This window comes from Capricornis sumatraensis, chromosome 16 (assembly GCF_032405125.1).
Source record: "Capricornis sumatraensis isolate serow.1 chromosome 16, serow.2, whole genome shotgun sequence".
Taxonomy (NCBI): Eukaryota; Metazoa; Chordata; class Mammalia; order Artiodactyla; family Bovidae; genus Capricornis; species Capricornis sumatraensis.
In genome coordinates this window covers 83811530-83836556 of record NC_091084.1, presented here as the reverse complement: position 1 = coordinate 83836556, position 25027 = coordinate 83811530, and the positions used below count along the sequence as shown (strand labels likewise).

Below are 25027 nucleotides of genomic sequence, written 5' to 3'. Positions count from 1 at the left end.
ATGGCAAGAAGATATCCTTTAAGAATGGAGGCCAGAGCATTAGGGGTAAGGACTAAGTGCTACTTGGGTTAATAAATGATGTGTTGTATCTGCCTAATAGAAAAAGCAAGAGACATTGAGCATATCTACAATGGACTTCCCTAAGGAAGGAAAGTTGATGACAGTGTCGTGGAGTGGTGCCAATCAGGCTAGAGCTAATTGGGCACAAATTATGGATCCACAATCCATTTTTGAATAGCTCTACGTCATCACAACCTACCCAGGGTTCTAGAAAATATACTCTGAGATTGCTTATAAACCTCATCAGCCCCGAGAAGGTCCATTTCCTGCGTTTGTTTGTAAGCAATTTGAAACAAGCTTATAGATCATGGATGAGGTGATCCAGCAATGGGCTCCAAACCAGAAGGGCCTCTAGACAACGGGGCTCTGGGGCCTGTGGTTGCTTGATAACACTGTGATCTCACTATGCTCCCCATATCATCCGGTCAGGTGGGTCGTATTCTGCATTGTGTCCTCCCTCTCACCCGTCCTCAACCTTAGAATGCTTTAGGGTTTTTTTTTTAATGTTAACAAAAGGTTATAACCTTTTCTATTATCCACCAATATTTGTGGGGGCTTGAAGTACATTTTGATTGAAGGTAGCAAGAGTGAAGCTTGTGCCAGGAAAACTTCCACCATATCAAGTCAGTGACCACCCTCAGCTGGCTGGTAGCTACTTAGCCCGCCTCCAGAATGGAAGTGCACCTTAATGCAGCAAAGCCTCACATAGGGCAGGATAAGGGGGGAGACGTGTTTTCCCTACACCCATCCTGCGTTACCATGGTGTTTTGGGTCTGGATTGCTTGTTCCTGTCCTCCTTATCTGGCCAGAAAGGCATTAATCACAATGTGGAGAAGCTATAAACCTGTCGTGGCCGCCCCCTGACCTACCAGCACGATCCATCACCTCAAGAGAGGTTGAGGCTTAGGGTCTTCTATTTAGTTTCTTCTACTAAACTCTCATGGGTCCTTCACTGAAATCAAAGTGTCAGTGGATTTATAATCCAGAAAGAAACTAAAATTGAAGAGTGAGTCATCAGTGGGCAACTCCATCTGATCCCAACCTGAACTACCATCCTTCATGTGGGAGACAGAGGCACAAGTCACCAATAAATGCGTGATTATGTGTTATCTCAAGGTCAAGGTAATCTTTAAGGGAGGGGAGTACTATCACCCCTTGACTTTCTGTGACAGTTAATTGAATGTGTCAGCTTACCTGGGCCACAGGGTACCCAGATATTTGCCCTCATTGTTTTGGGTATGTCTGTGAGGATGTCTTTTGGATGAGATTAGCAATTAAATCAGTGGACATCGAGTAAGGCGGATTGCCCTCCATGTGTGGGTGGGCCGCATCCAATCAGTTGAAGGCCTGGCTAGAACAGAAGACTGACCTTCCCCATCTGCCTCCTTCGCTGCCCGACAAGGATGCTCTGGGCTCAGGTGTGAGTGAGGCTCCGCACAAGCTGACAAACAAGTCCCAGCACGTGAGCACACTTCACATGAGAGTTACAGAAAACCAGGAGTCATTGGAGAGCATCCCTTCTCATGGTTTGCTTGTTTTTTTAGCAAAGCCTAGGGCTCTGGTCCAGCCTGTAGTCACAAAAGTCAGCACAGGGTATGGGAATGGTGAAGAGCAAAAGGAAACCCAAGTCCGAGTCCCAGACAAGAGAGGACAAAAGAAAGGAGCCAAGTCCAAAAGGACCAAGTATGCACTAGAGGTGGCCTCAGATAAGCAACTGCAGAAAGGAAACCAGTGTCAAGACAGCCTGAGCCATCCCCAGAGCCAGACATCTCCTTCCTGTTGTGTGTCTGCCTGGACCAAACAAATAGGTCTCTGCTTTTCACTTAGCTAGAACCAACTAGATTTAAGTTAATTACCTCCAAAGATTATTATAAAACAAAGACAAATACTCCCAGTTTCATTAAATGACCCCAGTGTGGCCCCTTTATCCTCCTTGACATGTTAAGTCTTTCATCACTGCTTCAGAAATACCAGCGTAAGGAGGACATTTCCACGACCTTTCAGTCACTCAGATTGTATGCATCCGTGATAGACCTGACTTGAGTAATGATGATGACTCTCTCTTCTCACAGGCTGTGCAAATAATTCTTACCATGTTTCACTATGCACTGGGTTTTCTCTGTGCTTCCTTGTTTCTTGGCGAAGAGGATATAAAAAGCACTGGCCATATCCCTGTATTACTTACACTAGGGTACATAGTATGGTCATCACCATTTGTGAGTAAACCATGGTATTTTTTTCTCTGATCTTTTTTCTAATGTATCAAGTGAATTACGCATGAGGTCAAACAATGGACTAAAGACCCAGTATCTGACTCTAAACAGCAAATTTTACTGTGGAAACAGCCTTAACAAAGTGGAGGGTAGGCTTTGGGCTGGGGTGGGGAGTGCATACTTAGGGAAAGCATTTTTATGTTTGTTTTATGTTTGATAAATCCTTTAAGAGAATGGCATGTGCGTGCATACATGATACTGAAGGGTGTGTTTGAAGAGTAATAGAGAGAGTGGCTGTTTGGGAAACTATGATGCCCTTCTTCGGCAGAGTGGAAATCCAAAGGCCTGAGCTTAATGATTTTTGGAGATTTTTAGAGAGACTACACAAGGAAATCGAAAAGAAGAAACATGGGGTGAAGAAATTAAAACAGATTTCTAAAGTGGATGTTTTGAGTAAGGAAGGATATTGTAATAATTGCATAAGCATAGTTGCCAAGGTACCTGCCAGAGACATGCACGATTAATTACAAGGCACTGTATTCAGGGAAACCCAAAGCTGTGGTCTCCCACAAGTCAATTTAGGCTCATAGCTACAACCAATCCAGAAACAATTCATCAATCAAGGATTTTATTCATAAGTGATGTGGCGTAGTAACACAACTAATATTCCTAGTGTATCAAAGCTGAAAGAAAGTGAAAGAAAGTGAAGTCGCTCAGTTGTGTCCGACTCTTTGTGACCTCATGGACTGTAGCCTACCAGGCTCCTCCCTCCATGGAATTTTCCAGGCAAGAATACTGGAGTGGGTTGCCATTTCTTTCTCCATCAAAGCTGACCCAAGGCCAAATTTCTCCTTAGAGGGCAAAAGGTTTTATTAGCCTCTGACCAATTCCCTTTGTACTCCTCAACCAAAAACAAGGCTGTGGGAGAGGAGATTTGAATGTAACACAGTCCCTGTGCTTTGGGAAAAGGACTCTGAAACATGCTGCATGCATGCTAAGTCTCTTCAGTCATGTCCAACTCTTTGCGACCCTTGTAGCCCACCGGTTTCCTCTGTCCATGAGGATTCTCCAGACAAGAATACTGGAGTGGGTTGCATTCTCCTTCTCAAGGGGATCTTCCCAACCCAGGGATCAAACATGCGCCTTTTATGCCTCCTCTCATATGCAGGAGATATGTCATCAGATATGCAGATGACACCACCCTTATGGCAGGAAGAGAAGAGAAACTAAAGAGCCTCTTGATGAAAGTGAAAGAGAAGAATGAAAAAGATGGCTTAAAACTCAACATTCAAAAAACAAAGATCATGGCATCTGGTCCCATCACTTCATGGCAAATAGATGGGGAAACAGTGGAAACAGTGTCAGACTTTATTTTTGGGGGGCTCCAAAATCACTGCAGATGGTGACTGCAGCCATGAAATTAAAAGACGCTCGCTCCTTGGAAGAAAAGCTATGACCAACCTAGACACCATATAAAAAAGCAGAGACATTACTTTTCCGACAAAGGTCCATCTAGTCAAGGCTATGGTTTTTCCAGTGGTCATGTATGGATGTGAGAGTTGCATATAAAGAAAGCTGAGCACCGAAGAATTGATGCTTTTGAACTGTGGTGTTGGAGAAGACTCTTGAGAGTTCCTTGGACTGCAAGGAAATCCAACCAGTCCATCCTAAAGGAAATCAGTCCTGAATATTCATTGGAAGGACTGATGCTGAAGCTGAAATTCCAATACTTTGGCCTCCTGATGCAAAGAACTGACTCATTGGAAAAGACCCTGATGCTGGGCAAGATTGAGGCAGGAGGAGAAGGGATGACAGAGGATGAGATGGCTGGATGGCATCAGTGACTCGATGGACACGAGTTTGAGTAAGCTCCAGGAGTTGGTGCTGGACAGGGAAGCCTCGTGTGCCACAGTCCATGGGGTTGCAAAGAGTCGGACACAACTGAGTGACTGAACTGAACTGGTGCCTCCTGCATTGGCAGGCAGATTCTTTACCATTAGTGCTTCCAAGAAAGCCCCTTGAAACATGGTACTACAGCAGTTTTAACCCTAGGGGGTCTGGTCACCAGTGCCCCAGATGAGAGATAGTCCCTCGGAGACTTTCCTTTAGGGTTGGTCCTCAAGTGAAGGGCATTTATCAGCACCAGAACTTTCTGGAAATGGCCATATGTCATAAGGAGAAATGCTTTACACTGACAGAATACAGTGAAAGTGAATTGCCCAATACAAGGCATCCAGAAGGATTCCCAAGTCCATGATGTAGAAGAGAAGATTACAGAAGAAATTAGTCACAGGTAGTAATTATTCAATTTTATATCTGCTGCATATCAGGCATGTTTCAAAAAGTACTTCAGGTCTCTTTTATATGATGGAAAAACCAACCTCATGAGAGAATGTTACTAATTCCCATTTAATGAATGAGGAAAGCAAGATTTAGAAAGTGTAAGTAAATTTTACAGAGTGACCCAGGAAAAGTATCAGAGTTTTTTTGTTTGGTTTTTTTTAGTCAAGCTAAGAATGCTTCTGCTTTCATGACAGGGTCTCACTTTCCCGGACTGCAAGGTCCCCAGCCCCCTTGAAATAAGTCATCTTTTGTAGCTGCTGTGAGCAGATACAGATCAGGTATAAGACAAACATTTCAAAAAAAAAAAAACCCTAATTGCCAGGAGCAACAAACAGTCCTTAAGACAGACTATGTGGAAGTGAGCCTCTAAATCTTCAGATCAAATGCTTTCTGAAACTATTTTCAGTTGATGAAATCTTTTTCTCTACAGCGTGATGGGTGTGGGGCAATGTTCTCTCAAATAAATGGCAATCAAAACAAGTGAAGTACAGCCTCCTCAGCCCTCATAGTCTTTGTGAGGTCCCTAAGCCCCATCACCTGTACAAAGGGTTCATTAATGACCAAAGACTAAAATGTCATTTCTTCTCTGTAGAAAGGGTGAGTCCATTTCTTAGAATCTACCAGTGGTCACTACAGAACTGAAATACATAGTTAAAACCGCCTTCTTCAGAGAACTCAGCGATACGTTAGAGCTCAGGAATGCCGCTGGCATTAGAGAATGTGTTTGGGGGCTCGTCGCCAGGAGTGGGTGTTTACAGACCTGTCTTTCTACCCCCAGTTCCTCCTGTCGGGGTCCATGGCTGTCAGTGCGCAGAAGAAGCCCACGCGGTATAAGGTATGTGGGGCATTTGGGGCAATGCCAGAGATGACAGGCTTGTGCCTGGAACACACTGAGAAGAAATTGTTGCTTTTCAGTCAGTTTTTCTAGGAGGAAAAACTGCTTTTCCAAATGTTTGTATAGGAAAAAAAAACACTTGTTATCAGCATGCCCTCCAGTGCATCTCTTTGTGTGCAGGGTGTATGGGTGTTGAGGAGGGTGCAAGGAGTTAGTTTTATAAGATGTCAGATGAGAGGGTTCTTATGGGAAAATCAGTTCAAGCTATCTAGCGGAGTATGTTGGCATTGTTGTTTAGTTGCTAAGTTGTGTCTGATGTTTTTGCGACTCCATGGACTGTAACCTCCAGGTTCCTCTGTCCGTGGGATTTCCCAGTCAAGAATACTGGAATGAGTTGCCTTTTTCTTCTCCAGGGGATCTTCTTGATCCAGGGATCAAACCTACATCTCCTAAACTGACAGGCAGATTCTTTACCACTGAGCCACCAGGGATGCCGAGAAGGGAAAATATAGCCAAACAGAGCTCTAACCTAAGAGTCAAAAGCAGTGGGAAGGGGATAAGACAACATGATGTTTGAAAAGAGAGTTGCCTTCAGCAAACTCAGATCTAGAGAATAACATTGGAACATGAATCAGATACCATTAAAGTATATCCAACAAAGGATAGTCACTTTCTCCTGTAGAGCCTCCCCCACTGTGACTGGGATCACAGCTCTGGAGATGGATTGTCCAATTGGCTGCATGAACTTGGGCAAATTATTGTGCTTCACTCTCCTCATCTGAAAAAAAAAAAGTGACCCATAAAGTTACCTACCTCAGAAGATGGTTGTGAGGGTTAAAAGAGTAAATAAGCATGATGGATGAGGCTTCCCAGTGGCAATAGTGGTAAAGAACCTGCCTGCCAATGCAGGAGACACAGGTGGTGTGGATTCAATCCCTGGGTCTGAAAGATCCCCTGGAGGAGGGCATGGCAACCCACTCCAGTCTTCTGGCCTGGAGAACCCCATGGAGAGAGAAGCCTGGAGGGCTACAGTCCACAAGGTTGCAAAGAGTCAGACACAGCTGAGCGACTTGGCACAGCATGCACGCAAGCATAAAGGACAGTTGCACACAGCATGTACATGTGACCCAGATGTGACCTGGTGTTACTTTTGCCCCAAAGATGCAAGTAGAGTTGGCCTCAAAGTCTACGAATGCCCTTGTGATTTTGCAAATCCCTGAAACTGTGTTGGCTGGGGGGGGGGGTGGGGGGGCGGAGTGCAACATGAGAGTTGAAAGCTTTGTGCTCAGTCACTGAGTCGTTTCCGACTCTGGCGCCCCATAGACCACAGCCCACCGGGCTCCTCTGTCCATGGGATTCCCCAGACAGGAAGACTAGAGTGGGTTGCCATGCTTCCCCAGGGGATCATCCCAACCCAGAGACTGAACCCGCATCTCTTATGTTTCCTGCATTGGCAAGAGGGTTCTTTACCACTAGAACCACCTGGAAAGCCCCAACTGAAGCTTTACTTGGGGACAAAGTGAAGAGTATAGCCCAGGAGACAGCATTTCAGACAGCTCTGAGAAATTGCCCCAAACAGGCAGGAGGGAGAGTCAGTGTATATGTGATTCTGGTGAAGGGGAGCACACGCAGTCAGGCATTTTTTGCAGAAGCTTGCGGCTAGCTTCATGAAGGTTGCGGCTAGTTTCATGAAAGATACTGTTACTCACAAGGAGCAGATGTCACCATGAAGGATTTTAGTATTTTTCTAGATATGAGGAGATACAAGAATTGGACTCAGAAAATCTTCTGAAAATATCTAAGTATCTGAAGATCTGTTTGGCTAGTTTTTCCCAGAGCACAGAATGCCTCATTCCTGATCTCCACCTTGAACTTCTTTCAGGTGGGTTAAGGGTCAAACCAGCTTGGGATTTAATCCTTGTCAGAGGCAGACAGCAATTGCCCATTTTTAATTGGCAACTGACATCATCCTAGTTCAGTTTCATATTTGCGCAGACTGTTTCCATTTTTCTTCACATCCAAGGAAACAGGTGTGAATAAATTTGCAATGTGGGAGACCTGGATTTGATCCCTGGGTTTGGAAGATCCCCTGGAGAAGGGAACGGCTACCCACTCCAGTATTCTGGCCTGGAGGGTCTGGCATGGACTTTAGTCCAGGGGGTCACAAGCAGTCGGACATAACTGAGCAACTTTCGCTTCACTTGACTGGTTGCCACAAAAACTCACCAGAAGTGTTTTTGTTTCTGTTTTTTCCCAGAAGGATGGTGGGAGAGGATGATGGCTATAACTTCCAAGTTCTAGCCACAGTCTGGCTCCCCTCGTCATTCTTCCCCCAACCTCAAGTAGCAAAAGTAAGCATTTCTTCTTGTCTCAGCCAGTGTAGTTCCAGTTCCTTCTCTAGAAGCATGTGATATCATTCGTCACAGAAACACAAACACTCCTCTGCCCCAAGGATGCTAGTCCAGGAAGTTTCCAAATCAGCGTGGCTCAATTCTACAGAACGAAATCAATTATAATTACTTATCAAGTCAGGAAAATGCCTTGGAAAATTTACTCAAGTGGCAGCATAATGTTCTATTATTCTTGGGTGCTATGATGCACCTCATGTACCGTTAATGTTTCTAAATTCCAGTCAGTTCAGTTCAGTTGCTCAGTCGTGTCCAACTCTTTGCGACTCCACGGACTGCAGCACACCAAACCCCTCTGTCCATCACCAATTCCTGGAGTTTACTCAGACTCATGTCCATTGAGTCAGTGATGCCATCCAACCATCTCATCCTCTGTCGTCCCCTTCTCCTCCTGCCTTCAGTCTTGCCCAGCATCAGGGTCTTTTCAAATGAGTCAGTTATTCGCATCAGGTGGTCAAAGTATTGGAGTTTCAGCTTCAACATCAGTCCTTCCAGTGAACACTCAGGACTGACCTCCTTTAGGATGGACTGGTTGGATCCCCTTGCAGTCCAAGGGACTCTCAAGAGTCTTCTCCAGCACCACAGTTCGAAAGCATCAATTCTTTGGTGCTCAACTTTCTTCATAAATTCCAATAATTCAGTTCAAAAAAACATCTTGAGCATGAGGCAAGTTCTGGTATGTAGGATGCCTTGGTGAACAAACAGACAAAGATTTATTGCCCCTGCGGCACTTGTATCGTAATGGGAGGATAAAGAAATTGAACGTGACAGATAAGGAAACAGTAACATGCGAGAAAGTGAGAACCACGGTGGGAGTGGGGGCAACACCGGCAGGGCTGCCCTTGGGAGTCTGTCTGCCTTAAGTGCTGTTTTTGTTCAGTTGCTCAGTTGTGTCCAGCTCTTTGCAACTCCATGGACTGCAGCACGCCAGGCCTCCCTGGAGCCCCTCACCATCTCCCAAAGTTTGCCCAAGTTCATATCCGTTGCATCGGTGATGCCATCCAGCCATCTCACCCTCTAATGCCCTCTTCTCCTTCCCTCAGTCTTTCCTGGCATCAGGGAGAGCTGGTGTGCTTAAACAAGAGGGTCCCAATTCATCTCATTGAGAAGACGGCATCTGAGCAAAGCCTGAGGGAGAGATCTGTTCTGAACCCAGGAAGGCTCTTCCTAACTGTTTGTTCCCCCATTTCTCGAGCGAATTAACTTCCCTACAGTTAAAGCCTAGATCCCCTATGCATCTTATCAGTCCCTTCAAGCTTCCTTTCACCACAGCCTCTGCTGCAGGAAGGGGGGCCCCTTCCAGGGCCTGAGAGTGGACTCTCGACTAACATTCAGAAATGAATTGTCCACGAATACACACATGCTGACAGATGTTAGCAAGCAGCTTTACTGGGAGGGGCCCCCAGGTGGAGAGCAGGGGGTGAGGGAGCCCAGGAGGCTGCTCTGCCGCGTGGCTCACAGTCTCAGCTTTCATGGTAATGGGGTTGGTTTCCAGATGGTCTCTGGCCAATCATTCTGACTCAGGGTCCTTTCTTGTGGTGCACACATCACTCACCCAAGATGTTCCAACAGGGAGGATCCTGGGAGGTTGATAGGACTTGTGGACTGGGGTCTCCTCTCTCCTTTTGACTTTTCCCAAATTCTTCCGGTTGGTAGTGGCTTGTTAGTTCCACATTCCTTACCAAGACCTCCTGTTGTTAAAATAACTCCTTAAAGAGGCTACTACCTTGTCTAGCCAGGGTGGGTGGTTTCAGTCAGTGTTTCCCTTAACACTTCAACTATTTATGAGAATACCCTTAGGCCTAGATTTCTCCATCAGTTCAGTTCAGTTCAGTTCAGTCGCTCAGTCGTGTCTGACTCTTTGCGACCCCATGAATCACAGCACACCAGGCCTCCCTGTCCATCACCAACTCCCAGAGTCCACCCAAACCCATGTCCATCGAGTCGGTGATGCCATCCAGCCATCGCATCCTCTGTCGTCCCCTTCTCCTGCCCCCAATCCCTCCCAGCATCAGAGTCTTTTCCTCTGCTACAAATGAAGCCATCTCCCTCGGGGAGGTGGAAGCCCTCTTTTTATAGTTTCCTTCCCCTCTGGACAAATTCTCTAAGCCAGGGCTCCGGTGCTAGAATGTGCTGGGTGTCAAGGGCAATGGAATGCTTCTCTCTGAGTGACTCCTCCACTGTAAGAGCTGAGGGCTTGGTGAAGGTGGCAGCGGCCCAGGTCTCCTCTGTTTGCCTCTCATGACGTGGAGCCCTGACCCCATAAGCCAGGGCAGGGTTGGTCAGGGCCCAGGACTCACTGATACCACATCCAAGGTACTCCCCTATCCCATAAGTGGGGGGCTCGGCAGATGAAGAGACCCCCCTTCTCTAGGCTGCATGCACTGGGACGTAGCCTGGGCAACAGGTGGCTGGGCACAGGATTAGACATGCTAATTAAATGACCTGTGCCTCCAGGGAAGGTAGCGCTAGATGCAACTCTGACTAGGGGATGAGGGGAGAGATTTGGAGTGGCCTTGCCTTGCTGAGAAGAGACAAGAGGGAGCAGACCTCGGTGCATATACCACAGACTCACAGTGTGTACTGAGTTTTAGTAGATTTTCTTCAATAAATGTTTCTCCATTTGCTGTATGCCCTGAGGACTGTTTCCAGAGATTTTTAAGTGATTGGGTTTATTTTTAGTAACATTCACGAGTTTAAGTGGGGAGTTGGTCCTTGATGTTCCTCAGACTTTCACACTAGAAACAGGATCCCTCAAAAGTAATGATGTTGTGTATTTAATTCAAATGTTCCATTAGGCTTTTTTGGAACATACATATCTTTCTTTAGGTGATCCTGGTTCATAAAGATGAATCACTGTTCTCTTTCCCCCAACCTAGAGAAAGGGGCTCTCTTCATCTGCCCAGCCCCCACTCGTGGGATGAGGGGCCTCATAAGCGGATACAGGGTGAGTGTGCAGAGGCAGGAGTAGTGGGCACTTTCTGGAGCGAACCGCAGCCTGGACCTCTGCTGAGGAAGAGGCCCTCTGGCTGATACTCCCAGCAGCGCTATATGTGCATAAAGATGAAATTTTAAAACCCTCAGCACAGACACTAGATTCTCCATATTCCATCCCTCACCCACTTCTCTGATCACATGTAACCCAACTCCCCTTCAGCATTTCATGTTTCAGCCACATCAAATGCCAGGAGCTTTCTGGAACTGCCACTTCCCCATGTTTCTGAAGCGGCGTATACACTGCTCTCTTTCCCATAATACACTTTCTCAACGTTGTCTGCCACTGTGAACTGAGTCTGGCTATCCAGGGAAAATGAGAAACACTGAGAAGATGCCAGGCTTGTAGCATCTACAGGAGATGAAGGACTCGTCTTAGAAAATAGACAGGATCTGAGGGTCCCCGAGAACCAGAAAAGCAGCACAGTAGCGCTACAGAAGCATTCCTTTTCGGGAGGCGTATCCGGCCACATTTTACCATCACTAGATATCTGGCAGTCCAGGTTCCCACTGCCTGCCTCTGCATAACAGCACAGCTCTCTCTTCTAGGCATGAATCCTAATCTTTTGTTCATCTTTAAGCTGCTTGCTCAAGGTTTATCGTCCTTAAGAGGAGCATTTCATTAGCTGTGGTCTGAGTCTGGCTCTATAGATTGGAGACAGGAAGGGCCTCCCTCTGACTTTCATAGACGTTTGAGAAGCATCTCTCATGAAGACTAGAACGATGAGAGGAGCCCTTAAAGTAGGAAGGGGGTTGGCGGCCAAAAACTAATGTTGCCACTATGGTCCTTTCTTCTTGTTAGCCAGCATCAAAGCACATCCTTCTTTCCATTACTAGTTTTTTAAAAATCCTCTTTAAAATGTAACTGTCCTCACATATACAAAAATGCATGCAGCATCTTTGGAAAGGGATACAGCCTCTCTTCACGGCTCCTGTAAGGCCCTCCATGCTGTCTGGAAGGATGCTGGGACTATGGAAAGGTTTTAAGTACTGAAGTGGCATTACTGAAGGAGGATGACATTGGCAGATGCTAGACTTGAGCTCATTATTTATTGAATTTTTATCACATGAAGTATCATTTTGCCTCCCCCATTTGATTACAAGATTCTTCAGTTGAAGTCTGAGTTTATCCTTAACACAATATTTAGCATGTTGTAGGCACTGTACAATTATTTGTTGAATAAATAAATATATCTTCTGAAAAAAAAATTTTATTCTAATTGGTTACCAGACAAATTTAACTCAGAGTCCTGCTAGTGACTGCAGTAAAATGCCAGAAAATCAGATTAAAATTTTAGCTGGAATGTTCCCTAGCTGATGGCTAGAGTGGTTGCTTCATCAGAATCTGCTTCTGCTGCTCCTGATCAGCTCTCTCGTGTGTCTGTCACAGCTGACATCCACCATTGTCATGAGCATCTTTAGCGCCTGCTTTTCTGCATGTGGTTCAATTATATTATGTATCGCGTGTTTCTCCTATGCTGCAAAAATGCAAGACTATGTTTGGTCACAGGTAGGTACCAAATTTAACAATAACTGGATCAAAATTTTAGATATAACTGAAAAAAAACTATGATGAATGGTGTATGTTTGCAATGAGCAAGGTATGGAAAAGACAACCAAAGTTATCAAACATCTTTGGCAGAGAAATATTGAAAAAAAAAAAAAACCTGTATTTCCTCCAAATTTTTTTCACGGGAATATTTTAAAAATCAGTTTTCCTTTAGTATTTGGAAACAGTAAAAACCTCAGAAAAAGAGGAACGCCTGGGGCTGCCAGGGCTGGGAGAGGCAAGGAAGACCCTCCCCCCGAGGGGGCTTCGGAAGGAACAGTCAGGCCAATGCATCACTTTTGACTTTTACCCTCCAGGCCTGTGAGAAAATGCGTCTCAGTTGTGTTAGGCCACTGAACTGTGATGCTCCATCACAGTAGCCCTAAGAAGCCAGCATGGGAGCCCAGTAAGCAGCCATCCACTCTCCTTCTCTCATGTTCTGAACCAAGGGAGCAAAGACAGAATCAAGCAGATATAGCTGAAACTATCAGCTTCATTGTTGATTACCATAGTTGAGTGCAGAAGAATTGATGCTTTCGAACTGCGGTATGGAGAAGACTCTTGAGAGTCCCTTGGAGCGCAAGATCAAACCAGTCCATCCTAAAGGAAATCAGTCCTGAATATTCACTGGAAGGACTGACGCTGAAGCTGAAACTCGAATACTTTGGCCTCCTGATGTGAAGAACTGAGTCCTTAGAAAAGACCCTGATGCTGGGAAAGATTAAACTCATGAGGAGAAGGGGATGGCAGAGGATGAGATGGTTAGGTGGCATCATTGACTCCAGGGACATGAATTTGAGCACACTCTGGGAGATCGTGGAGGAAACGGGAGCCTGGTGTACTGCAGTCCACGGGGTTGCAAAGAGACAGACACGACTTAGTGACTGAACAATACCAATACCACCATCACCACCATAGTTGGAGAAAAAGTTTTAAATCTTTGGCCAAAATTAACCTGCTAATGTACTGATACCTCTTCTTATTAATTAAACTCATCCTGCTAGTTATGTTTAGACCACCAGTCTCCCTACAGTGGCCCTGACAACTTCCAGATGTTGAGAAGAAGAACTCGTAGCTGCAAGCACAGATCGTTCTGGAAGGAGCTGGCTTCTTCCTCTCAAAAATCAACAATTTGATAAATCCCTGCTTTCCACATGGGGAATTGTAAGTGAAGAGCACGAAAAAGCACCGGAAGCCATTCTTTATCTATTTCTCACAAAGAGAAAACTCCTACTTGGGAGCACGGGAGAAATGTGGAAGCAGAGGGGGAACAATTCCACCTGACACGCGCCACAGCGCTCATGGTACATGAGTTAGAACACAGAACATGCCTACGACACACGTGCGGGGGGAAGCCTAAAACACAGGTCACGTAAACACGTGCCATAGCGCTCATGGTACATGAGTTAGAAGAACACAGAACATGCCTACGACACATGTGCGGGGGGAAGCCTAAAACACAGGTCACGTAAACACGCGCCACAGCGCTCATGGTACATGAGTTAGAACACAGAACATGCCTACTGCACACGTGCGGGGGAAGCCTAAAACACAGGTCACGTAAACACGTGCCACAGCGCTCATGGTACATGAGTTAGAACACAGAACATGCCTACTGCACACGTGCGGGGAGAAGCCTAAAACACAGGTCACGTAAACACGTGCCACAGCGCTCATGGTACATGAGTTAGAACACAGAACATGCCTACTGCACACGTGCGGGGGGAAGCCTAAAACACAGGTCACGTAAACACGTGCCACAGCGCTCATGGTACATGAGTTAGAACACAGAACATGCCTACTGCACACGTGCGGGGGGAAGCCTAAAACACAGGTCACGTAAACACGTGCCACAGCACTCATGGTACATGAGTTAGAACACAGAACATGCCTACTGCACACATGCGGGGGGAAGCCTAAAACACAGGTCACGTAAACACGTGCCACAGCGCTCATGGTACATGAGTTAGAACACAGAACATGCCTACTGCACACATGCGGGGGGAAGCCTAAAACACAGGTCACGTAAACACGTGCCACAGCGCTCATGGTACATGAGTTAGAACACAGAACATGCCTACTGCACACGTGCGGGGGGAAGCCTAAAACACAGGTCACGTAAACACGTGCCACAACACTCATGGTACATGAGTTAGAAGAGCACAGAACATGCCTACTACACATGTGCCAGGGGAAAGCCTAAAACACAGGTCACATAAACACGTGCCACAACACTCATGATACATGAGTTAGAACACAGAACATGCCTACTACACACGTGCTGGGGGGAAGCCTAAAACACAGGTCACGTCAACATGTGCCACAGTGCTCATGATACATGAGTTAGAAGAAAACAGAACATGCCTACTACACACGTTCTGGGGGAAAGCCTAAAACACAGGTCACGTAAACACGTGCCACAACACTCATGATACATGAGTTAGAAGAAAACAGAACATGCCTACTACACACGTGCCGGGGGAAAGCCTAAAACACAGGTCACATAAACACGTGCCACAACACTCATGATACATGAGTTAGAAGAAAACAACATGCCGACTACACACGTGCCAGGGGAAAGCCTAAAACAGGTCACGTAAACATGTGCCACAGTGCTCATGAGTTAGAAAAAAACAGAACATGCAAACTACACATGCGCCAGGGGAAAGCATAAAAGATCACATAAACACATGCCACAATGCTCATGATACATGAGTTAGAAGAAAACAGAACATGCCTACTACACATGCGCCGGGGGAAAGCCTAAAACACAGGTCACGTAAACATGTGCCACAGTGCTCATGATACATGAGTTAGAAAACAGAACATGCCTACTACACACGTTCCGGGGGAAAGCCTAAAACACAGGTCACGTAAACGCGTGCCACAACACTCATGATACATGAGTTAGAAGAAAACAACATGCCGACTACACACGTGCCAGGGGAAAGCCTAAAACAGGTCACGTAAACATGTGCCACAGTGCTCATGAGTTAGAAAAAAACAGAACATGCAAACTACACATGCGCCAGGGGAAAGCATAAAAGATCACATAAACACATGCCACAATGCTCATGATACATGAGTTAGAAGAAAACAGAACATGCCTACTACACATGCGCCGGGGGAAAGCATAAAACACAGGTCACGTAAACATGTGCCACAGTGCTCATGATACATGAGTTAGAAAACAGAACATGCCGACTACGCATGCGCCGGGGAAAACATAAAACACAGGTCACTAGTCACCCTCGTTAAATGAGAGACTGCAAGAAGAGGGTGGGCACCAGGGTAGCGCATGGTCCCACAAGCCATCTCTCCACTGCTCAGTCTGCTTTTCACGTGTAAAATGGAAATCAAAGCTCCCTACTTGTAGGGTTGTTCTTAAATGAGAGTGCTTAGCATAATGTGCGACACATATATAAGCACTAGGTAAAATTTGAAACATTTTATTTTTATGAAAAATACCCCCCAAATCATCCTAGGTATGTGAGACTGTTGGGATGAGTGATTCTTGCCCTATTTTAGAACGTTGTTCCTGTATAGTGTTTAAATGATTAACAGGAGGAATGCTCTCTTTCTGATTCAGTTAGCTGGCGGTATGCTTTTGCAGTATTTGCTCTTCAGCAGTGTCGCAGAGCTGATCGTTGTTAGCATAATCCTGTCCTGGATTGTGCGAGCACTGCGTCATCCAGAACCCAAAACAGACAGTAAGTAGCTTTGTTTCCGGCTGACAGATCAGAATGAAACAGCTCCTGCCAAAGCCTCTCTCTGAGGGACCAAAGTTCAACTATACTCGAGGGACGGCAGAGTTGCTTCTGAGCTGAGGTCAGTGGCAGCAGAAAATACGCTAAAATGTCAGTTGCTTGGTCCTGTGAAAAATGGAACCTAAACAACTTGTCTTGGGAAAAGTTGTGGGAGAATTATGTTTTTTAGAACTGGCATCTCCCAGGAGACTCATAGAGCAAACGTAAACTGCAGAGGTTTCACGGGGCATACCAAATATGGGAACACTGAGCGCTACAGACTCAGAGGTTCAAATTCAGTTATGAAATGTTGGCTTCTGAAATCTGGGATCTTCAAATGCCTTCCCAGATGGCTCAGCAGGTAAAGACTCTGTCTGCAATGCAGAAGGTGCAGCTTCATTCAATCCCTGGGTCGGAGAAGATCCCCCGGAGAAGGAAATGGCGACCCATTTCAGTATTTTTGCCTGGAAAATTCCACAGAGGAGCCTGGCAGGCTACGGTCCATGGGGTTGCAAAGAGTCAGACATGACTGAGCACACAGAAGCACAAATGCCTTCAGAAAATGGAGATTTTAGAGGCCACTTCAGAGAATACTTCTGGAATAAAAGAATAAGGATCTCTAAAACCCATTCTTCCATAAAATACATGAGAACATTGGCAAAAAGTTGTCAAAATCAACTTTTTCAGAAATCTGGAAATTAGTTTTAAAATTGCAATAATCCAAGAAGCACTTATTCAAAAAAAATGGCTGTATCTTGGCAAAAACAGTGAGGTCCATGGCGCTTTAACTTGTCACATTCCCATCCTCCTTGCCCCATCTCCATAGCAGCCTTTAAATTAACAGCCTAACAACTACAAAAAAGGGGGTGGTATTGGAGTTCTCCCAAAAGAGCCCTATTCCTAGAGAATGTTTATTAACTTGTCTGGCAGCTCCCTAGAAACCTCCATTGGCAAGCCTTGTCTTAATCTGACCTCACTCAAAGCTTAGTCACTGTGAACAGCTTTCTCCCTGGGGTGTTTGAACAGATGGTGGCACTTAGCATCATGTCTGACTAAATCAAGGATGACAGTTGGGGAATACAAAAGGCTGATCAAAGTGAAAGTGAAGTCGCTCAGTCGTGTCTGACTCTTTGTGACCCCACGGACTGTAGCCTACCAGGATCATCCGTCCATGGGGTATTTGAACAGACAGTGGTACTTAGCATCATGTCTGCCTAAATCAAGGATGACAGTTGGGGAATACAAAAGGCTGATCAAATAACTTAAAAAACAAAAAAACTGTAGAGTACAATGTCCATGGTTTCCCTTGTGGCTCAGATGGTAACGAATCTACCTGCAGTACAGAAGACCCAGGTTTGATCCTTTGGTTGGGAAGATGCCCTGGAGAAGGGAATGGCTGCTCACTCCAGTATTCTTACCTGGAGAATTCCATGGACTGAATAGAGGAGCCTGGCAGGCTACTGTCCATGGAATCACAAAGAGTCAGACATGACTGAGCAACTGACACACACACACGCTGTATCCATAAGGGACTTTAAAACTATGACAATAACTTGGAAATAATAAAGGCCAAGTGCATAAGCAGGGTTGTGTACATGCTGAGGGAAAACCTGAGAATGCCCTTGTCTCCCACCTCTGGTTGGCCTGAGGCTGTCTGCAAACAAGGAGCGATGGCTAAGGCAGAGTTGCCAACTGTGTCCCAGAGCTTTAAAGACTTATCCCCAACACACACACACACACACACACACACACACACACTTGCATACACACAGCTTCTCAGCAAAGACTGAAAATTTTGTTTGTTGAAGGCAGTTAAGGAAGTGAAGACCAGTGCAACAAAAACAGTAATAAAGAAGTGAGTTAAAAAAAAAGAGAGAGAGAGATACTATCTTACACCCATTAGAATGGCTAACAGATTTTTTAAGCAGAAAATAATTGTTGGTGAGGATGTGAAAAAAATTGAAACCCTTGTATGCTGTTATTGAGAATGTGAAATAGTACAAACTTTATGGAAAACAATATGGTGAGTACTCAAAAAATAAACATAGAATTATCATATGAAATAGCAATTCCACTTCTGGATATATACCCCCCAAAAATTGAAAGCAGGGTCTCAAAGAGATGTCTGTATACTCATGTTCAATAGCAGCATTATTTACAATAGCCGAAACATAGCAATCCACGTTTCCATTGACAGATAAATGCATAAGCCAAACGTGGCATATCCATACAATGGACTATTACTCAGACTTAGAAGGAAGGAAATTCTGGCATATGCTACAACTTGAATAAACTTTGGCGATGTTACGCTAAGTGAAATAAGCCAATCACAAAAACACAAATATTGTATCATTCCACTTATATGAGATACTTAGAATAATGGAAATTATAAGGCAGAAACTGAAAGGATAGTTGCTGAGACTGGAGAACAGGCCGTGTGATGTTACTGCTTAATGGGATAGAGTTTCAGTTTCACAAAATGAAAAAGACTATGGAGAGAAATAGTGGTGATGGTTGCACAATAAAATCTACATATTTAAAACCACTTTCAAAACAAATCAATTTTTTAATTGATTAAGATGTTAAATATTACATATATTTTAGCATAATTTCTTAGATTGAAAAAAATCAATCTATTAATAGTAAATGGTATTGATAGAATAAAAGAAACAGTCACTAAAGATTGATAGAAGGAAATATTAATAGATTGTAATGGCTGATAATCTTATCTCCTTCCCTCTAAATTCTTTCAAAATAAAAATCAGTCATTAATCCCTCCAAAAAAACTGCACACTAATAAGGCAATCTAACACTCTGCCTGGATCCAGAAGAACAGATACTTGTGGGATTCCTATGGGATGCTGTGGGCTTCCAGGGTGGCTCAATGGTGAAGAACCCACCTGTAATGCAAGAGGCACAAGAGAGGCAGCTTCGATCCCTGGGTTGGGAGGATGCCCTGGAGGAGGGCGTGGAAGCCCACTCCGGTGTTCTTGCCTGGAGAACCCCATGGACAGAGGAGCCTTGGCGGGCTACAGCCCATGAGGGCACAAAGAGTCAGACACCACTGAGCGCACACACATGCATAGGATAAGTGTGTAGCGGAGATAACTGGAAAATGAAGGCAGAGAAGCAAATTGAGACCAAGTTCTAACACGGCTAAACCAGCTTACAAGAGTTTGGGATTTAGTCTGTAAGTAACAGCATGCTACAGAAGGGTTTTACACAGCAGTGTTTCTTTATCAAGCTTTATGGTTGTATCATTATTTCCATGAGAATATTTTCTGCAGCAAATTACAGATCTCCCAACTCAAAATGCTTAATTAATCAGAAAACATGTCTTATAACAGCAAGTTCCCAAGTAAGGGACTTCTGGATCCACGGGTTCAGCTGCTCGGTGATGGTATCGGTGACCCAAGTTCTTTCTGCCTTCCTCTGCAAATTCATCTTAATTTTAAAGTTGTAAGATGCATACTTCCTGGTTCACATCCAGCAGAAGAAAATGGTTTCTCTTTCTCAGAAGCCAAAGGGAAGACTTTCTTTACCTTACACTGGCCCAGTTGCCTTAGTCCAGCCCCTTTCTGAACTGAATAATGGCAAAGGGGATGGAATTGCCATGATGAATTTAGATAAAGGTGTAGGAGCAAGATTTTGAAGAAGTCACTCACCTGAAGAATAGAGATGGAATTGAAGAACAAGCCTAGAGACAAGGACACTTAGATGATTGCTTCAGCAGAGGCCACATTAGAGCCAAATGACGACTCCTAAATTTGAACTGTAGAGAATTAAAGAGGATAAACTTGAAAGGTATTTAGGAATTTCCTCAATGTTTCATGTTAGGCTCACACTCCATGCTTTTCAATAGCTAAAATTAGTAGATACAAAGTGGTAGATTCATTACGTCAACTGCTTACGCTTCATTTCTAATTCCAAAACTCAGTAACTGTTGAGCTTAGCTTTAAATGCTGATCTGTACTTCACTTGAATATAAAACTGTTCAAAATGTTCATTATTTTCAGTTTTTTGTGTCTGCGTTAATGCGACATATTCTGCTACCACCTTAAAATGCAAAAAGACCAACCGAAGTCTCACTGGGGCAGGAACAACACTGTTAGCGTCAGAATGCCTTCTTGCAGCCGCAGGGACTCCCCCAAACCCTGTAATCTGAGCCAGACAGCTGTCCACTCCAGAAGGATATTTCTCTCTCTGACCCAGAACATGAAGTAGAGGATCCAGGAGGAATCTTGAGACCCATAAATGTCCAGCTGAAGGTGAAAGTCGTTTTGCAAAGAGTCACAGTTCAGTTTAACATGGTGGTTTGTAATCCACTGAAGCCACCAGTTTCTGGTGGGCCTTGGGTCCAGTGTGTCTTTGGCCCCAGGACAGAGCAGATGCTGTTCTCTTCGTATGCTTTCCACTGGTCCCACAGGCTTACATGTTTGTTATTGCTATTGTTTTATCTTGTTTTGACTCAGTGGCTAAGGATAATGTTATTATATTACAGTATAATAATGAAGAATCTGCTATCCCTCTAATCACCCCAGGTTACACACTGTCTGAATCCTCTGTGCCTTCATAATTTCCAAAGAACCAGTGTGACTCCAGTCAAGAAAAGATTAACTGTGAATTAGTGAAGAACTCCATGACTTTTTCTTTCAAGAGACCTCATGGAAAATGCATCCTAATGAAGTCTTTTCCGGTGCTCCTTTTCCCAACCTCTTCAATAAAGGACGCAATTTGATGACAAGTTGACTGTTCCTTTCATAAAAGCCAATCTGAGTTGACATGGAAAAATGAAATCAGTCTGGGGAATATAGGAAAGTAATGTTGAATGCCCACTTTATCTTACATTGGAGGAGATTGGCCTGAGGGAAGGGATTCCACCTGAAAGAAGGAGGCTCTAACTTTGGAAGCAGGCAGGATGCCGATGTAGCAACAGCAAGACCCTATGTTGTTATTCCTCACCCATGGTGGCTCAGGTGGTAAAGAATCCGCCTAAAATGCAGGAAACATGGGTTCAGTCCCTGGGTCGGGAAGATCCCCTGCAGAAGGGAAAGACAACCCACTCCAGTAGTCTTGTCTGGAGAATTCCATGGATGCCTGGCAGGCTACCGTCCACGGGGTCACAGAGAGTTGGACATGACTGAGCAGCTAACACACTTACCAAGCAGAAGTAACAGTCCCTGGACCACAGAGCAGAGGCAAGGGTTAGTGACAAAACATCACCAGAAAGACTTACAGCAGCACCTAGTTTATGGTAATCCCTCAGTAAATTTTTAGTCAGCATTTATTCAGTACAGTTCAGCTCAGTCGCTCAGTCGTGTCTGACTCTTTGCGACCCCATGAATCACAGCACGCCAGGCCTCCCTGTCCATCACCAACTCCCGGAGTTCACTCAGACTCACGTCCATCGAGTCAGTGATGCCATCCAGCCATCATTTATTAGCTCTTAATATAACTGCAGCATGATGACATTAGAGCTATGTGGAGTTCTTCCCATTTTCCAAGAATTGGTGATGAGAGTCCACTTCCGAAACCAGAAGATATACTCAAAAGATCAATTGAGAGCTTGCTAAGAGGTGCTACTATGGGCTGAATCGCATCTCTCATGAAAGTGATGAAGAAGAAAGTGAAAGTGAAGTCACTCAGCCATGTCTGACTCTTTGTGACCCCACGGACTGTAGCCCACCAGGCTCCTCTGTCTGTGGAACTCTCCAGGCAAGAGTACTATAGTGGGTAGCCATTCCCTTCTCCAGCAGATCTTCCTGGCCTAGGAATTGAACCCAGGTCTCCTGCATTTCTGGAGAAGGCAATGGCCACCCACTCCTCTACTCCTGCCTGGAAAATCCCATGGACAGAGGAGCCTGGTGGGCTGCAGTCCATGGGGTCGCAAGGAGTGAGTGGCTGAGTGACTTCACTTTCACTTTTCACTTGCATCCACTGGAGAAGGAAACGGCAACCCATTCCAGTGTTCTTGCCTGGAGAATCTCAGAGATAGTGGAGCCTAGTGGGCTGCCGTCTATGGGGTCACACAGAGTTGGACACAATTGAAGTGACTTAGCAGTAGCAGCTCCTGCATTTCAGGCAGATTCTTTACCATCTGATTCACCAGGGAAGTGAAGTGTATGTTAGTCACTCAGTTGCGTCCAACTCTCTGTGACCCCATAGACTGGGGCTCGCCAGGCTCTTCTGTCCATGGGATTCTCCAGGCAAGAATACTGGAGTGGGCTGCCATTTTCTTCTCCAAGAGATCCACTAGGGAAGCCTCCAGAAAAGCTATGGTAGAGTCCTAATCCCCAGCACCTCATCATGGGACCTTATTTGAAAATAGGATCTGTATGGAAGTAATCAAGTTCAACTGAGGTCATTAGGATGGGCCCTTGATAAAATATGACTGGTGTCCTTATAAAGAGGGGAAATTTGGACACTGAGATAGACATACACACAAGGGTTCTGTGAAGACTCACAGGGAATACATCATATGAAAACAGAAGGTTGGAGAGATGTGTCTATGAGCTATGAAACAGTGACACCAAGATTACCGGAAAATCAGCAGAAGTAAGAAAGAGGCCAAGAAGGGTCCTTCTTGCATAGGTTTCAGAGAGACATGAACTTGACTCACAGACCTAACATTCCAGGTTCCTATGAAATGTTGCTCTTTACAGCATCGGACTTTGCTTCCTTCACCAGGCACATCCACGACTGGGTGTTGTTTTTGCTTTGGCTCTGTCTCTTCATTATTTCTGGAGCTATTTCTCCACTGATCTCCAGTAGCATATTGGGCACCTACCAACCTGGGGAGTTCATCTTTCAGTGTCATATCTTTTTGCCTTTTCATATGGTTCATGGGGTTCTCACGGCAAGAATACTGAAGTGGTTTGCCATTCCCTTCTCCAGTGGACCACATTTTGGCAGACCTCTCCACCATGGCTCGTCCATCTTGGGTGGCCTTACATGGCATGGCTCATGGTTTCACTGACTTGGACCAGGCTGTGGTCCATGTGATCCGTCCGTCTTGGTGGCCCCACAGGCCATGGCTCATTGGTTTCATTGACTTAGACAGGGCTATGGTCCATGTGATCAGATTGGTCAGTTTTCTGTGACTGTGGTTTTCAGTCTGTCTGGCCTCTGATGGAGAAGGATAAGAGGCTTATGGAAGCTTCCTGATGGGAGAGACTGAGGGGGAAACTGTTCTGACGGGCGGGGCCATGCTGAGTAAATCTTTAATTCAAATTTCTGTTGATGGTCGGGGCTGTGTTCCCTCCCTGTTGTTTGACCTGTGGCCAAACTATGGTGGAGGTGATGAAGATAATCGTGACCTCCTTCAAAAGGTCCCATGATGCACTGCTGCACTCAGTGCCCCGACCCTGCAGCAGGCCACCGCCGGCCCGCGCCTCCGCCGGAGGCTCCTGGACACTCACGGGGCGTCTGGCTCAGCCTCCTGCGGGGTCACTGCTCCTTTCTCCTGGTTTCTAGTCGCACAAGGGTTTGCTTGTGCCCTCCAAGAGTCTGTGTTCCTGCCCGGTGCAAGTTCTGTAATCGAATCCCACTGGCCTCCAAAGTCAAACGCCCTGGGGGTTCTCAGCCCCTTTGCCAGATTCCAGGTTGGGAAGTCTTCTGTGGGCCCTAGAACTTTCTAACAGAGTGAGAACGTCTCTGGTGTGATTGTTCTGCAGTCTGTGGGCCATCTGCTCAGCAGCTCTGCGGTGGGTGGGACTAATGGCCACCTCCTCCAAGAGGGCTTAGGCCATAGGCTGTGTGGCCCATGTGATTAAGAAGACCCAGGCGTGTGATTTAGCATGAGATTAAAGAGACAGGAAAGGGAGGAGAGCATTGCCCAGTTTATTCCCTCAGATGTCCCTGACATGGGATGCTAGCCGATCCCTGGGACCAGAGCAGGTCTGACTCCCAAGGCTGGACTGGGTTGGGGCTAACACGCCTGGTAGGGTGCCCTGCACTGAGACCCCTCTTAAACCTGAACTGTCTCGTCTGCCCTGTGCACCCTGACGGTGACACAACCGTCTGGCCTCAAGGACCAGGGTCAAGTCACCAGGCATCCAGATCTTTGGGGATGTGGTCCCCAGCTGAAGCCTCCGTCCCAAGAGTGCAGCCGCCGAGGTTCCTCAGCAGGGAGGGGTGTCCCAGGTACACATAACTCTGGAGCGGAGGGGTGAGGCTGCAGGGGGAAGAAGTAGTGAGACACAAGCCCTTGGGTGGCTGCTCAGCACGTTCCACATTAACTCACAGCCTAGGGAGCTGACTTTCCCTGAGGCGCCGGTCACAGGTGGAGCCAGAGATGGGCATGAAGAAGTGCTGCCTCCCTGTGGACATTTCCCGTAACTACAGCTTTGGCACCTGTGCTTACTGGCCCCTCCAAGTCACAAGGCCTGTGGGGCTGTTACTGACAGCTGCCCTCAGGAAAGGACCTGGGGTGAGTACTGCGGAAATCAACTGCAAAGACAACCAACTTTGAAGAAGCCAACTGCAAGGTTAACTTTCCCCACACCCTTTAAAGTAAAGACAAAAAGAATAAAAATCCCCAAATGGCCAGGGAACAAGATGGTCTATATCCCTAAATAGGACCGGGTGAGTACCGAGCAAAGCGACAGCAAGCGATCCAGTCTCACCTGGCAGAACGGCCATACTCAAGATTCTACAAACAATAAACGCACGCGACAGCTAGGAGAAAAGCGAGCCCCTCACGCGGGCGTTGGAAGGGACATTAGCAACAGCTGCAGGAAAGCCTGTGTGTCTGCACGCCAGAAAACAAGATGTCAAGAGAGCGCAGCCCACAATCTGGGCCTGTAGCCCGAGAAAACCACCATTCCAAAACACACACGCACCCCACACTCAGGGCAGCCCTGCTTCCAAGAGCCAAGACA

At 45.8% G+C, this 25027-nt stretch overlaps 1 protein-coding gene across 1 annotated transcript; it reads left to right on the top strand.

The window, feature by feature from the left end:
- On the top strand, positions 1–20724 carry LOC138092350 (membrane-spanning 4-domains subfamily A member 12-like). Its single transcript, XM_068988132.1, has 6 exons — positions 1–45; positions 2133–2276; positions 5395–5451; positions 12244–12363; positions 15992–16112; positions 20690–20724. The coding sequence occupies exons 1-6, from the start codon at positions 1–3 to the stop codon at positions 20722–20724; spliced, it is 522 nt and encodes a 173-aa protein (XP_068844233.1).
- Positions 20725–25027: the final 4303 nt, after the last annotated feature.

Excerpts from the sequence above, each read along its gene's own strand:
- LOC138092350 (XM_068988132.1), top strand. The coding sequence starts at position 1 with ATGGCAAGAAGATATCCTTTAAGAATGGAGGCCAGAGCATTAGGG. Across the intron at positions 46-2,132 it reads TGGAGGCCAGAGCATTAGGG|GCTGTGCAAATAATTCTTAC; the intron begins GTAAGGACTAAG and ends CTCTTCTCACAG. Across the intron at positions 12,364-15,991 it reads AAGACTATGTTTGGTCACAG|TTAGCTGGCGGTATGCTTTT; the intron begins GTAGGTACCAAA and ends TTTCTGATTCAG.